Genomic DNA, 16,444 nt, shown 5'->3' on the forward strand with positions numbered 1-16,444 from the left:
GTCCTATGATTTATAGCTTATGGGTTGTGCAGGACAGCTAAGTCATGAGTGCAATGCGATAGCAGAATAATCAGGGAGGAACAAAGAGATCATCATTTTATCTCTAGGAGTCCATACGCTTGTGCTAAGCCATGACTTACCATGATGAGTGAGCCAGGCCTCTGCTTATTCTGGCTATCCCCTGGAGCAGCTATTTTAATTTGCCACCATTGCCTTGGATTTGGAAGGATGCAAACTGCAGTTTTAGCTATGAAGACATCCATCCTTTAAGAAGGGATGGCCACCATCTAATTCCTAGTGATGGGCATTAACATTTAAGTCAGCTTAGTCCCTGTAGAATCAGCGATACAAAAATATATATTTGTTATTGTAACTGGGCTGTACGTCAGGCAAATGTAGGACTTTATTCAGGCCAAACTCAGCCTCAAGCTGCTTTCAGTGCCAGAACTCAGTCAAAGAATAAACATCACTTCACTACACAGTTTTTTCTGGACAAGCTTATGAGTATCTATCTTATAGCCAGCCCCTATGTCAGGAAAGGGAAATGTCTGGGCCCTCATTTGCTGTTGGACTATAATTTCCATTATGCTTGGCCATTGACCATGCTAGCTAGGGGGTTGATGGGAATTGGAGTCCAACCGCAGGTTCCTCTAGGCCTCCCACCCCCATCTCTTACCTATGTGTTGGGATTAGGGGTCAAATCTCTCAGATCAGAAGGTATAATTTTAGGGTACTTACTTTGGGTAAAGGCAGGTTTAGCTGTGAACACTAATTCTTTTAATCGATCAAATTTAACCCCCCCCCAGCCTGCCAATGCATTGGCTAAATGCTGACTATAAACCATTTTAAAGTGCCACAAAATGCAGCAAATTTTTCCTTTCTTCTTAAAGTGGTGTATGGCAATTATTGGCAGGGAAGGCAGGAGGCAGAAAGTCAAGAAACAGAAAAAAGGGAGGAGTTGGTTTTCACTTCCATTTATCAGAACCTGCTAGAAATAAAGCACAGCTTTGATGGCTTTTCGTTTATTTTTCTTATTGTTTCGCCAGTTTTCTTTCAGCTGAACAAAACAACTTTTTAAAAGTAAATCTCTTTTCACTCATCATTTCTTCCTTTCAGTGTTGCTGGGACTATTTGGAGAAGATGAAGGTGATGATGAAGTGAGGGAGCCAAACGGCCAGAGAAAACAAACAAACCCTTGTCTCAATTCTCACCTCTCAGCGGTACAGCCCAAGTTGCCTCAAACGTACAAGGAGAACAAATGGGGAAGCCATTTTTAAAACTGTTTATTTAGCAATTATTCTGATTTGTTTGTGAAGAGGTTATACTACATCACATTAAGCAATTGCTATTGCGTGCTTTCCAGTGCATTTTCCCACTACTTTCCTTATTGCCAACAAGTCCATTGTGGTGGTGGTGGGGTTTGGGAATGGGAGTGTCAAATTTACTTTAATTGCTCGCTGTGAATTTGCCTGTACGTGATTGAATCCAACCTGCAAAAGAGCAAAGCTCTGGAAGAATCCCAAGACAACCTACTCAAATGAAGGCAATCTGCCCAGAGAAGCAGCCTTCAGTATCAGGGACCACAAATGTAAATTAGTTCCATATGCCAATATGCATCCAAATGCAAAAGTCATGTCTTCAACTGAAGCATCACTTTTAACACATTTAGATGTGCGTTCTACTCCATATCCAAACGGGAAAGCACATCTAAATGTTTGTTCCAGTGAAAGCAACAGGCTTCCTCATTCAAATATGCCTCCTTACATTACATTACAGTCCCCAAGAAGTACACAGAAGTCTGCTTCCACATGCAGATTGCCTTCTCTGGATCTGGGCAACAGCATAACATTTTGGAAAGGCACATAGCGCCGCATGTAACGTATGCCCTGATAATGAATTCACTTTGGCATATCTGGAGCTTAGCAGCGTGCTGAGATTTCTCATAGGTCTCAGGTGCTCATTTAGCACATGCAGCCTCCACAGAAACATCAGGCCTAGGCCAATCATCTGGCAGACCACACAGCAGACTAGAGAGAAACTTTGGGAGACCTGTAAGGTAAAGGGACCCCTGACTGTTAAGTCCAGTTGCAGACAACTTTGGGGTTGCGGTGCTCATCTCGCTCTATAGGCCGAGGGAGCCGGTGTTTGTCTGCAGACAGCTTCCAGGTCATGGGGCCAGCATGACTAAGCCACTTCTGGTGAACCAGAGCAGCGCATGGAAACGCCATTTACCTTCCCGCCAGAGCAGTACCTATTTATCTACTTGCACTTTGATGTGCTTCCGAACTGCTAGGTTGGCAGGAGCAGGGACCGAACAACAGGAGCTCACCCCATTGCGGGGATTCGATCTGCCGACCTTCTGATCGGCAAGCCGTAGGCTCTATGGTTTAGACCACAGCACTACCCGCGTGCAGGAAGAACTGTGGGAGCAGTCAAATTCTGCAGAGAGCAAGGACATGAATCATACTTTTTGGAGTGGGGTGCTGGCTTTCACACTTTGTGCTGAGACTGCAATCAGAAGCAAACATGCCAAGAAATATTTCCTGTTGAACTCAGTAAGACTGACTTCTGAGATTATGGAATTATGGAGCTGGAAGTGACATCAAACGTAGTCTAGTTCAACTCTATGCCATAAGAAATGCACAACAATATCCCTGATGGGTTACCATCCTGCCTCTGCATGTTTAGGATTAGGACGTAAAGCGTACAGTTGGTCTTCATGTTGGCCCAAGGGGTGGGAACCCTGGACTTAATCCTGAGTGGTGCCCAGAATCTTGTGCAAGAGGCAAGTCTTGTCAAGCCATTTGGGAGCAGTGACCGTCTGGAATTGTCCAGAAAATTCAACACAGTCACATTTGCCTTCAAAAGAGACTTCCCCAACAATAGGGGACTGGTAAAAAGGAAACTGAAAGGCAAAGTCAGAAGGGTCGAATCACTCCAAAATGTTTGGCAGTTGTATAAAGACACAATATCAAGCTCAACTGGACTGTATATTGCAGATCGGTAAAGGTGCTACAAGGGCCAAGTATATGCTGGTGTGGCTACTCAGCAATCAAAACAGCTTTTAGAGGCAACAATGCTTCCTTGAGAAAGATGAACACAAACTTTCTTTTGGGGGGAGAGGGGGCACAGGTAGACAGTATGGTGTGCAAAAAGAAAAGAAAAGAAAGAATTTGAGCACATTGCTGAAAATATTAGACCAACAAGAAGTTTCTTAAATGCAGTAGAAACAGAAGGCCCTGGCTAGGGAAGCAGCTGGACCCTTGGAAGACAAGGGAGCCAGAGGTGTGTAAAGGAGGGGAAGGGGATTGCAGAGCAGCTGAATGAATTCTTCGCACTCAGATCCTGCTTGCATGCTTCCCACAGGCATCTGGTTAGCCACTGTGAGTTGAGTACAAGTTGTCAGAATAGATGGGCCATTGGCCTCCATCTGATCATTTCTGATGTGGAAAAAGACAGTGAGGTTGGATCCAGGCTTAGTCTGCAATCCAGCCCCTCTTCAAACTCGGATATGTGTGAATTGGGTGCTGAGGCTTCCTCTGCCAACCCTGCTGGCCCCTGTCTGCAGTGACACCAATGTAATTCCACAAGCACAGGACTCCCCATTTCGCATGACAAACAAATGCAGTTGCCAAAGCAGGACATTGCTGGGGGTTGGGGGTGGGGAGATAAGTCAGTCTAGAACAGCTGGATCCCAAGATGTCCCTACCAATGTCACTTGACAGTGCCCCAAACACTGCAGGAGCTCCAAGCTATTCCTCACCTTCCACCCGAAAATGAGCAACAGGGCTGTGGAGACATTGGTGGTTCCACTGCTTTGTCAGCCCTGCTGCTGCCCGGCTGGAGTGCACGTTTTGTTAGTAATGCTTAGAATGGACTTGTTGAAATCAATGACATTACTCTTAGGTATGATTTAAGTCTGGCTCCAACGCAGTGTTTGAATCAGCGATATACGGATAATAGACATGAAAAGATTCTGCATAATTCAGGAAGCATTGCAACTACATAAAGTACTTTACTTCTCAGCATGTGATTATCTGGAGAATCAAAAGGCAAACACACGCATGTGTAAACCAGATACAGGAGGAAGGGAATCTCATGCAAACATGCTTTTTGAACTGATGCCTGAAAGTGGCTATCATATTGAATAGAGGAGGCTATGGAGGGATGGTGCCTGAGTTTGAGAGTGTTCCGATGTTTGATTGTTTAAAATAAATATTTATTTGGCTATGCAATATTACAAGTATTTAAGAATTTATTTATTTTTTAAAATATTATGAGAAAGCAAAAGACAAATTGCTATTTCAATAGTTTATAGATGCTTTCAATCTTAATGGATTGTTTTCAGAAACTGTTACTATAAATGTAATACGGTTATATTATGTACAAAAGGGAGAAACCAAATCCTAACAAATACATTCTAGCTTAAAATAAATCTCATACTAGTAAAGTGTTCCTGTCCTGCATTGTGCATTTAATCCTCTAAACTGTATTAAAAGCACAAGCTTTACCATGCATCATAATACAGACCACGGGCTACTCAGCATGTGAACCTTGGGCATTTCCCCATGATTTAAGTATTTTAAAAGTAATCATTAATACGTGCAATACTGTGTCATCTTTGGGGGAAGAGTAATTCATTCTATAAACCAGAAAGGGAGTACAGTATGTGCTTATTTCTAGCCTCTTCCCACAATGAAAGGGCACTGCTCCCTCCCTGTCATGGAGGGAAGGGAGGCCATATCTGGACTGTACAGCACATGCTCTGTATTCTCTCCAGGCTGCTTGAGTGCACAACTCTTGTTTTAGGCAGCACAGATTCCAGCTCACTGAGATGTGTTACATTAATCCTAACAAACAAGACGAAGCCAAGTCAAATCTGGTACATTGGCTTGAACTGTTGACAACAGCAATCTTCCTGTCTGCAAACTAAGTGCCATACGTGAATTATTCACTCCAAATAATTCAAACCCCAAGTGTTTAAGTCTTGGGTGAAGCCCAAAACACAATCAGATTAAGGATAAATCAGTGAGTTTGAAGGGGAAAGATGGTTTTGGAATAGTTTTAATTTCCATTCTGATTGTTTGATATTTGGAACAGTTCATTAACTTTTTCAAGCATTCTCTATGCAAGAATGAGTAATAAAAACACACGTAGTTCTCATGAAAGTTCATGTTCTCAGAAAACCAGTCTGTTACAATGACTGAGTTATTTTGCAGGGGGGGGGGGGAAGAGTTGAATTTGACATTTTATGTTCAATGGGGCTACATCTGTGGATGCTCCTTTTTCTTGACAAAACCTCCCCAAAAGGATATTCATCTTCCTCTTCTGATGAGGATGGCTTAAAATCACAAAAGCTTGGGCCCAGATTTATCTTGATTTTGAACACTGCCTGCATACTTTCAGTGCTTTTATCAATGAAAGCAGAGCTAGCTAAAGCGATCACTCAAAACAAAAATTAAAGTCGAACACAAATCCTATAATTTCATGTTGCAGTGGAGATGATTTCTCTTGTACAGCAAAAAAGATAGCACATTTTCCAAAGCCTGCAGCTAAAGAAATACATGCATCCATATGTAAACAACGGTCGTCCCCTTTGAAATCCCACTCACCCCCCTCTTCCAACACTTGCAACATTTAACATTAAAAAAACAGCACAAAAGGGGGAAGCATGTATAGGAAATGCAAAAACAAACAAATCTAAAACCCTGAGGGGCATTCAAGCAAAATTACAAATTCATCCCGTTTATTTCCGCTAGATATTGATCAGCATGTGCTCACACTGAAGACAACAACCCAAAAGCAATTTAAGGTGCTTATATTTGTCTGGATTGTGCCCCTCAAGTCAGGAGACCAAGGAAGGGGTAGGGGGGACGGACGCCAGATTTTTTTCCACTGGTATCTCAGAATGCTAAAAACTATTTTTGCTCTAAGCGAACGGCTGCTTAAACATTAACATTAAGACAAAATGAGGCGCTCAAGACAATGAAACCCGTTCTGCTGCCGCGGATACTGCGCCGTTGCTGGTACAAGCCTCCACCTGCGGCAACGGCCTGCTGTCTAGTAGCTCCCAGCATTAACACGTCTCTTGGCGGGGGTTGGACTAGATGACCCCTGGGAATCCCTTCCGACACCGATACGGCCTGGAGAGCTTGATCGCAGGAGATTCCCAGAGGGCTTTGCGGCCGCGGCGTACAGAAGCAGCGATGGCCGCCGGTCGCTAGACAACGGCTTCCATAGAGATAATTATACGCGGAGGCTGGCGCGCACGCGCGCGTGTCGCCTCGCTGTTTTTCCCCCCCTCCGGTCTCGTGAGAGCTGTCGACTGTGAGCCGGGATGGAGGACGGCGACGGTTGCGAGGAGAGCCTGTTCTCGCTGGAGCTGCTGGTGGAGTCGGCTCGCGTGGAGCCGCGGCTGCTGCCGACGCCCATGCCGGCCAGCAGGCCCTTCCGGCCGGCGGTGGCGCTACGGCTGCTGGACTTCCCGACCCTCCTGGTGCGCGCCCCGCACTCGGTGCCGGGCCCGCTGGTGCCCTTCGGCCGGGGCAAGTCGTGCCTCTTCCGGCTGCGGCCGGGCGCCCTCAAGGGTCTCCTGAGGCGCTCCCCGCTCTACGCGCTGTTACTGGCGCTGCCGCCGGGACAAGGCCCCGCCCGCCTGCTGGGCACCTCCAGCGTCTCCCTGGCGGCCGCCGCCGAGGAGCTGCTGATGGGGAGCGGCCCCGGAGGACGAAGGGGGCAGTTTCCGCTGAGGGACCTGATGGGAGAGCCGGTGGGAGAACTGGGCCTGAGCTACCGCCTGAGCAACTTGGGGCCCTGCCTGCTGGGGCACTTGGGGCAGGGGGCGGCCCCCGGGGAGCCCCACATCGAGGAGCGGCACAGACCACCACCTCGTCCGTCGAGCGTCCACAGCGACAGAGGGATCAACCTGGAGCTCATCCCAGAGGGAGAAGAAGACCAGCAGGACCCTGCCCCAGAAGGTGGCAGCACGGAGTCCTTAAGCAGCACCCTTACGGAAAAACAGCCCCCCAGCCTTGCTGTGCAGAAAGCAGCCCAAGAGTTGGAGATTTTGACCAACATCTTCTGCCCCCCGCCAATGTACTATAGCCACCCGGCTGAAAATTCTTGCTCCACGCCGAAAGCTGCGGCATCAGGGATGGTGTCGGTGGCTGCACCTCGTGAACCTTTTCCCGAAGAAGAAATCGTCTTTCCCTCTGCAGAGCCTATTAAGGAGGAGCCTTTGAGTAGCGTCCCGGAGCCTCCCTTGGCATCTCCAGCGCTTAGTAGCCATGATCAGCTCAGACAAACCTTGAGCCAGCTGCCTCTGCTGAATGCTTTGTTGGTGGAACTGTCCCTGCTGAGTAACCAGTCGCTGCAGCCAGGGCCGTCTACTGTGCACCCTCAGTTAGCATGGCTATACCAAAATGTAGCAGATGGTACAAAAGCCCCACCCTCAAGTGTCAAGAGTTTATGCCCCTTCCGGGAATATAAAAAACCCTCTCTTAATCATAAAGACAGAGGAAGGTCTGCTAGCCCAAAGTTAAAAAGAAATCGCCCAGATCATTTAAAATGCATGTATCCCTCCATGCAAGTTACGAACCCTGGTAAAGGATTCCCAAAAATGGAAAGAAGTGGCAATCTTGAGAAAAACAATACCAAGGAAAACTCTTCCCCTAGACGAAGGCTTACGTATGGGCTAACAAATACTCTAAAACTTCGTTTGCTGCGCTCCAATCCAGTCATGTTGAAAGTGCATGAAAAAAGGGAACATCGTAGAAAAAAGCAAGGAGACATCACCATTGAAAGGAAAAGCAAAAGCTCTTCAAATAAAGGGAAACTATTGCGGAGCTCTCCCGAGCGCCATTCAAAGTCTTCTGGACAATTTGATGAAAAAAGCATCTCTGAAGAAAATGCTCAAATAAATGAAAATGTTGAGACTCTAATACAAAGCAGTACTGACCAAGATTACTCTGCCCCCATAAAGGGACTAACCTGTGATCTCAAAAAAAAAGTTGCAGCCCGCCGTGTAAAGAGTCATGAAAATGCAAAACACAAGAGCTTTCCTGAAAGTATTGGCTCTTCTTATAAAGAAAAGAGTTTGAAAGTCCATCTGCCGAGAGTCTGTTTGCAGGATAATAATGCCCTTGAAAGTAAAATTGATACAGAAGAAGAAAAATATGTACTGAAAAATAATTGGGATGTTTCAAGCCTTCGTAATGATAGCCAAAGAAACAACTTTGAAAGCAGCCATGGACTTAAGAATTCAAGTGATGTGGTTCTTAGCTCTGAAAATGTAGCCTATTCAGAAGATTTCACCAATGCTGACAGTTCATGTACAGCCTTAGAAGCTCAAGAGAACAGCTCTGAACCTTTGCTAATAAACCCAAATCAAAGCCAGTCTGTTATGGACTCAGATTCTAAAATGTCTGAAAGAAGTTTGACCTCTGAAAGCATTTCACCCCCTGTTCCAGTTCCCTCAGATAAATCTCCTATCCAATCTCTTAAAAAGACCTATTATTCAAAATTTAATGAAAAAACCACAGGTGTTGCTCTTCATGAATTTGATCATGATTCTCCTTCTGCAAGAGTTTCAAAAGAGGAACCTGCAGCTCAGCGGGTCAACAAGGAAGAGAGCAAAGATATGCAGACCTTGGGGGAGGAACAAATTCCCTCTGAGATAAATAATAGTGTAGAAAAAGACGAATCATCTGTGGAAAAGAGCCAGTCAATAAGGACATCTCAAGTTAGCTCTTACTTGCCCTCCAGTGTGTCTGATGTTGATCTTAGTGGGTTAGAAGAAAGCAATCCATCTGAAAAAGAAAAAGATGATAATTTTGAGATGGAGGATATTACTAATCAATATAGACACATCAGTGAATTAGTAGTAAACAAGCTTCCAGGATACACAATGTAATTACCAATAATAATGACCAGATCAAAGTGAAAATGTCTTTATTTTTATATGCTAAGTTTGCAAGTATTATGACTGTTTTTCACAAATGCAATTTTTATTTTATAAGCGATATATATAAAAAATGTACCATTGGTATTTTTAGGTGAGCCATCCAGAGCATGCATGATTAACTCTGCAACTGTTTGGATTTTAGGCCAGTGCTCCTGCCACACACGTACACAATGGTGAGCTGCTTTTGAAACACAAGCAAGTTTCAAAAACTTTTGGGAGAAGACTGCCATTCAAATATACATTTTTGTGTTTCCAGTGAGTATTTGGGTGCATGCAGAATTCCTATCTGATGGCCGATGTTTCCCATTTTTAGCAGTTTCCTCTCATTGCAAGTAGATACTGGGATCTTTGATTTGTATCAAGACTGGCATGGGGTAAAGGATTGACACTCCCCACCCCACTTCATTTTAGAAAAATGCAAGGCTACGTAACCTTATGTCGTGTCCAGTTTGGACCTAAGTATAAGAAGTGGAATAGCATTGCTGCCATGTGCCACATTTGGCCTCTGCCATGCTAGTGCTAAATATTATTTTTAAAGAGAATCTGGGCTTTTATGCCAAAAGGCAGATCTAACATGTAGCAATGGCTGCACTCAACAATTCATTCTCTGGAAAAAAAATTCAGCCTGATCAATGTTGATCAAGTCAGTAATATGAATAAGTAAAAAACGCTTTTTGATATTGTTTTACTGCAGCACCACTTGAATGCCATGTGATTGTGCAGTGGTTCTACCATCCTAGCTAATGTCCATTAATTGTTCAGTGATCAAAACAATTTGTATACAAGTCCTCAGACACACTTTCAATTCAAATAGAACAGTCTAATTCTTAAATTAATTTCAGAAGGGGGAAACAGTTAAAATGAGATGAACAGGAGCACTCTCACATTTATTTTTAACTGATATATGAGAGACAAGGAAATTCCAAACTGACTGTTTATTGTGCAGTCACACTGATAGGGTTGCATGAAACTTGTGTGGAGGCTATATGATGCCACCAGTTTATGGAGAATTCATCCTGATATGTTAGCGCAGTGCTTATATGACATTGCCAGCTTGTGATCGTTATCTTTCATTTTCCAGGGCAATTTCCCTCACTTTTATTGGACTTTTTGCAGTGAGAAAAGTAACACAATAATTACCCTAGAAAGTGTGGGATAATAACTAACTTTTGCAAAGATAAATAGCCTGTTTGGAAGCACGCTGGGTGTTGTGCATCAGTGGTACTGATTTTTGTTAAGGATGGGATATAAATGCCTTAAGTAAATAATACTAGTAAGACCAAGTTCATATAAGTTTTAGGGTAGATGTGTTTTGTCTCAATTAAGAGCCAAGTCCTGTTTCTGTTACAGTGCAAGTTCATATTGTGGCTGCCCCTAAAATCATGTCAGATCTTATTTCATAAATGCAAAGGATCTTATTCTACCGCCTGCCAAGTGTACCTGGAAAGGGTAGATTTAAGAGTTTCCTACTCTTTTGTGTGAAAGTACCATAAAGAACCTTTGATAAGCAGTGGATTGAGATCAAGAATGAAACAAGATTATGTGCTGGGGTTCCATAGGATTGGGCTCTTAGTGCATCAGTACCAGAAGTGAGTGTCTTGTTATAGACAAATGCTACTTTAGTTTCATTAGCATAAACATTGCATTCATAATGTCAGAAGAAATGGTACAGTATACTGAGACCTTTGGGTATAGAAATAAAATAAATAATAATAAATACAGTAGTATGTAGAAGGTTTGATTCAATTCAGTGTCCTATTTTAGAGTACTACAGGACAATTTGAAGTGAATCAGGATCAGAAAGGAAAACAAATGCAGAATTTATAGGGTGTGTTTAGGACAAAACTGGGTTTGGGACACCATAGAACAAAATATAGAAAACGCAAATGAAATTCAATTGCAGGAAGGAAGATTTCATTTAAGTTGGAGAGGGGGCAAATTAAATTGAGGGTGTTATGGGAGACAGTATTCTCAAACTATGCATAGTAAGTTTCCATGAATGATGAAAAAAGCTCATCCTCTCAATAATAATATAGACTAAACACAGATATTTTGAATGGCTCTGCTCACTCTTGTCACTGGAAGAGCAATAATCCAGAAAAGCCAATGTACTAAAAAGTGAGGCAGTTTTTCTGTGAGTGCATGCGCAGGAGGGAAGGGAGGAATATTGACTTCATAAGAACACACAAATTGCAGCTTTAACATCTCTGCCTTTTCAGAGAAACCTACCTCTCACCTGAGAAATCTAGCCAGAGGCAAGTTGTGGACTCCCCTGTATCAGATTTTTTTGAGAATGTAATTGTTTGAATTTAAAATTTAAAGCTTTAGCCCTGTTCATTTACAATTTAAGGATTCTATCCTATTTAGGCAGACATATGTACTTGTGAACTAAGACTTCACTTTTCTATCTTTGCATCGTTTCAGAATAGTTCTGGAGCTGCCCAGTCACAAAGAGGAGACTAGGCCACACACAAACTTCAACATACTCAACCAGGCCTTTGTGTTGGAGCTTCATATTTATAGATTTATAGAATCCTGCTTTAGAGCAGTGGCTTGATTGGGAAAAGTTCTGAAGTTCCCTTTTGCCCTTCTCTTTTTTTTCAAATGTTCCTGTCCAATTAATTCCTCATTGTCTGCTATTGTGATCTGAAAGTTTATTGGGTACAACTCACTCAGATGCTGAGATGTTTCCACAGGATGTTAATCTTGTTTCACCAAGACAGCAGTTCATATAATAATATTCTGATTATATTTAGTGTTAATATATATTTAGTATTAAGTTGCATTTTTAAATGTGTTATTAAATAACAATTCTCAATATTTTACCCAAAATTGAAAAATTTCTTTACAGTAATTGTATTTTTCCTAGTTTCAAAATGTAATGATAGAATGAAATATATTTTCTTTGTTATACAATATTTGTTACTGCCTTGGATTTGGTTCATTCAGAGAAAAATTAAAATAATTTACAGTTGGTTCTGAAAACATCAGTTATTTTAAACTCTCGGTTATTTAAAACATACTACCGTATTTAACATTTTTCAAACTCTGTGCTGGAAAACTCTCAGTTTGTTGAAGCCCAGTATAGCACTTCCCACACCACTATAAAGGATTCTCAAACGCTCAAGAGCAGTTTTTTTGGGGGGGTATAGGGGGAATAAGGGGACACAGGTGGTGCTGTGGTCTAAACCACCAGGCCTCTTGGGCTTGCCAATCACATGGTCGGCAGTTCAAATCTGCACGATGGGGGTGACCTCCTGTTGCCCTGTCCCTGCTCCTGCCATCCTAGCACGAGTAGATAATAGGTACCACTGCGGTGGTACGGTAAACGGTGTTTCCATGCACACTGGCTTCCATCACGGTGTCACATTGCACCAGAAGCAGTTTAGTCATGCTGGCCACATGACCTGGAAATCTGTCTGTGGACAAACGCTGGCTCCCTTGATCCCATACTCTTAATTTGACTGGACTTAACTGTCCAGGAGTCCTTTACCTTTTACTTTTACAGACGGAATACATTTTCTACAAAAATGTAGAAGCAGTTTTTTACAAGTATGCAAAGGAAACAAGTTTTGTAGTCCACTGAGCATCTAGTTTATTATAGCGTTTTAGTTCTAGCACATTTCTAGAGAAATCACAGTTTTTGCAATTTCTGTTGGGGAAACCAGTGCAATTCGGATGACATTAGCAATGTTTGAATCCTACTGAAATCAGAATGCATGTTGCAATGGGGGCAGGACATAGGAGCACCAATGATATTTTTTAACAGGAGTTTATCTAGAAAACTGGTTAATGTTTCTCATTTTGTTAAAATGTAAGACTTCCCCTTTTTTTATTCCTCCCCTCCCCTTAATATGACCAAACAGAATTACTGTTGAAAATACTTTTCATTCTGTATTTTGCTATTGGTAAGTGCATTCTATTAATTCCGCAGCTGCCTGTTCTAAAGGCTTGGGTGCCTACTTGTATCTAGTTTCAAATTGTTTGTATTTATTTCTAATAATTTTCCTGAGCTTACGCAGCCAGCTTGTTGTCATTTAGTCGTGTCCGACTCTTCGTGACCCCATGGACCAGAGCACGCCAGGCACTCCTATCTGCAACTGCCTCCCGCAGCTTGGTCAAACTCATGTTCGTAGCTTTGAGAACACTGTCCAACTATCTCATCCTCTGTCGTCCCCTTCTCCTTGTGCCTTCCATCTTTCCCAACATCAGGGTCTTTTCCATGGAGTCTTCTCTTCTCATGAGGTGACCAAAGTATTGGAGCCTCAGCTTCACGATCTGCCCTTCCAGTGAGCACTCAGGGCTGATTTCCTTCAGAATGGATAGGTTTGATCTTTTTGCAGTCCATGGGACTCTCAAGAGTCTCCTCCAGCACCATAATTCAAAAGCATCGATTCTTCGGCGATCAGCCTTCTTTATGGTCCAGCTCTCACTTCCATACATCACTACTGGGAAACCCATAGCTTTAACTGTACGGACCTTTGTTGGCAAGGTGATGTCTCTGCTTTTTAAGATGCTGTCTAGGTTTGTCATTTCTCCCAAGAAGCAGGCCAGCCAGCTTACCTACGGCTAAAATGACCAAACAGTGCTGTATGGGATAGATCAGTCAGTAGAGCGTGAGACTCTTAATCTCAGAGTCATGGGTTTAAACTCCACGTTGGGCAGAAAGATTCTTGCATTGCACGGGTTGGATTAGGTAGAGCATGGTGCCTTCCAACTGTACAATTCTATTATTTTGTTCATTTACTGCTACTTACCTTTGACGGCTCCGTATTCTAAATAAGTATTTGGCTCCTTGCTTGTTTGAATCCTGTGATGGTGAAAATTTGCTTTGCTTTTCCAAATCTTAATTTTGATCCAGCCATTGGACCTGCAACATAGGATTGTGTACATCACATCATTGAAATCCATGCAGCAGATTAGTCTTAACTACCCCACCCCTTTGATTCTGATGGGATTTAAGCACAGGTAACTTCAGCTGGATTGTTTTTAAGAAGTTCATTTCAAGTTTATTTATTTTACCCTTTGGCCATAACAGAGAAGAATAAAATATCAACCAAAAATAATAAATCCAACCAGGCAGTAGTCAAAGAAATACATACAAAACATATTTACAGAGTTGCAGTAGTCCAATAGCCAAGTATCATGATTACAACCCACAAAATGAGTCATTTTTTTTTTTTGTTGCTTCCTGGCTGCCAGAGCAAAAGCAGTCCCTGTATAAAATTGCTTTGCTCCCATTGGCCATCAGGAATTCTAAGTTCTGCTGGTAGGACCAGAGTTGATAATTTCTCAGAAGTTGCTTTAGAAACATACAGTACTCCGAATATTCTTGGAAACACACAGTGCAATATGTAGTAAGGAAGGACTTCCACTGTTTTTCACCCCAACAGAATAATGGCACAGATCAAAAGTCAGTTTGCAGCACCGTCCATCTACAAAAGTCAAGGGCATTTGCTGGAATTTTAGTAAGGTTAAGGTTAAGGCCTTCCTTAAATCAAACTTTGCTCTAACAAGAATTTATCAAGCAATACAGAATCTTAACTGCGTATCATGACACATATTTTACATTGGTGATAAGCTGTTTAAAACACCTGTTTTTTTAAATCTAACTTAAACATATATACGGTAGCTGGTGGTATTGTAGCCAATCCGTAACTTGGCTCCTTAATTTTTCCATAGGTTTGAGTCTGCCCCCCCCCACCCTGTTAAATCCAGCAGTTCCCTGTAAATCGCCCATAGTCTATCCATATTAACACTCTTAATTGTAATTGCTTCAATGGGAGATAACCATAAAGGTGTTTTCATTTCCAGCAAATTTTTACATTTCTCCCAGACACTACAAATCCTTCCTGAAAATGTGGTTCATAAAACTCTTACAGATTTTAGCTTTCCCATAACCAAGACATGCATGCCAGCCAAATTTTAAATTGTGGCCTTCCAAGTATAAATTGTCTGCATTATCCAATACAAGAAATTATTCATCCAGGTGTAAAAGCAATAGTCTGCCCTTTTGAGACAGAAACCAAGGAAGGGTTTGGGCTGTGTAAACAACCTAAGGTTGCAGGTAGCTGTGGACTTTTATCTGTTCAGTTGTTTAAGATCAACCTGCAGATCTTCAGATAATTGCAGGCTCCAACTCCCAACAGTCCCAGTCAGCATGGTTAATGGTCAGGGATGCTGGTGGCAGTGGCGACAGTTGTATTCTAACAATATCTAGAGGTCCATGGTTTACTGACCCCTAATTTAAGGAACTCTCAAGAGTCCCACAGACTGCAAGAAGATCAAACCTACCCATTCTGAAGGAAATCAGCCCTGAGTGCTCACTGGAAGGACATAGCCTGAAGCTGAGGGTCCAATACTTTGGCCACCTCATGAGAAGAAAAGACTCCCTGGAAAAGACCCTGATGTTGGGAAAGATTGAGGGCACTAGGAGAAGGGGACGACAGAGGATGAGATGGTTGGACAGTGTTCTTGAAGTCTGACCAAACTGCGGGAGGCAGTGCAAGACAGGAGGGCCTGGCGTGCTCTGGTCCATGGGGTCACGAAGAGTCGGACACGACTAAACATCAACAACAATTTAAGATGTATCTCCAACTATGCTCAACCTGTATATAAAGAAATGACCACCACAAAATGCCAATAAGCTTCCAGTGACCTTCAAACAGAAACCAAATCTGGGTGAATGCTGAGTTGCTGGAACTCAAAGAAGTGGGGTGGGAGAAAGATTACAAGTATGAGCTGCTGTGGACCTTTTATAGACATTTTGTTTTCATGAAGGAGAAAAAATGTGGTTATTCGAATTTTAAGAGGAAACTAGGGCTTATGCAACAAGTCATACTTTAAAAATAAAACAAGTCAGTGTGGTGCTAAAGGACCAAAGCTTGGATCCCGGGTTGCTTCTTCATGTAGGAGGGAGAGTAATTTGTGCTAATTCCCTGCCCTGTCTTCAGCTTCCTATTCTATTCCCAGTGGTCCTCCAACTCCTAGCAGCAGAATTGAGGGGGAGAGACTGTGGAGAGGTAGGAAAGTCCCATTCTGTGAATTGCTAAATTCACGGAATACCTTCTTTTAGTTGGATGGCTCTCATATGCCTACCCATACTGTACATCTTATTTAGTTCAATGGAATTTACTTCCTCATAAATATGCTTAGGACCACAGAAGTCATGAACATATTTTCTGTCACTTAACATCAAATTTAGGATCATGCCTTATATTCTCCCATTTTTGATGGCTACTCATTGGTTGTTTTGTGCCGCAGATATTGCAAAATGAATCCCTTTCCTGCTATTTCAAAGAACCTTTCATACAAACTCAAATGTATTCCTCATATTGTATTGAACTTTGACCTGTCCTAGTTCTCAAAAACCATTGCAGCTTGCTAGAAAATGTGTGTTATTCTTCAGTTTGTTGTGAAAGGATGTGTGTCATATCGCTTAAAATCATCTGTTAGATCTATCTCATCCCATTTTTCAATTTG

At 42.6% G+C, this 16,444-nt stretch overlaps 1 protein-coding gene across 1 annotated transcript; it reads left to right on the forward strand.

Moving 5' to 3' along the window:
* Positions 1-1,271: 1,271 nt before the first annotated feature.
* MAP10 (microtubule associated protein 10) lies at positions 1,272-11,947 on the forward strand. Its single transcript, XM_035108445.3, has one exon. The coding sequence runs from the start codon at positions 6,338-6,340 to the stop codon at positions 8,909-8,911; it is 2,574 nt and encodes an 857-aa protein (XP_034964336.3). The 5' UTR covers positions 1,272-6,337; the 3' UTR covers positions 8,912-11,947.
* Positions 11,948-16,444: the final 4,497 nt, after the last annotated feature.

This window comes from Zootoca vivipara, chromosome 3, assembly GCF_965207765.1.
Source record: "Zootoca vivipara chromosome 3, rZooViv2.hap1.1, whole genome shotgun sequence".
Lineage (NCBI taxonomy): Eukaryota > Metazoa > Chordata > Lepidosauria > Squamata > Lacertidae > Zootoca > Zootoca vivipara.

Coding starts and splice junctions, on each gene's coding strand:
- MAP10 (XM_035108445.3), top strand. CDS start 6,338: ATGGAGGACGGCGACGGTTGCGAGGAGAGCCTGTTCTCGCTGGAGCTG.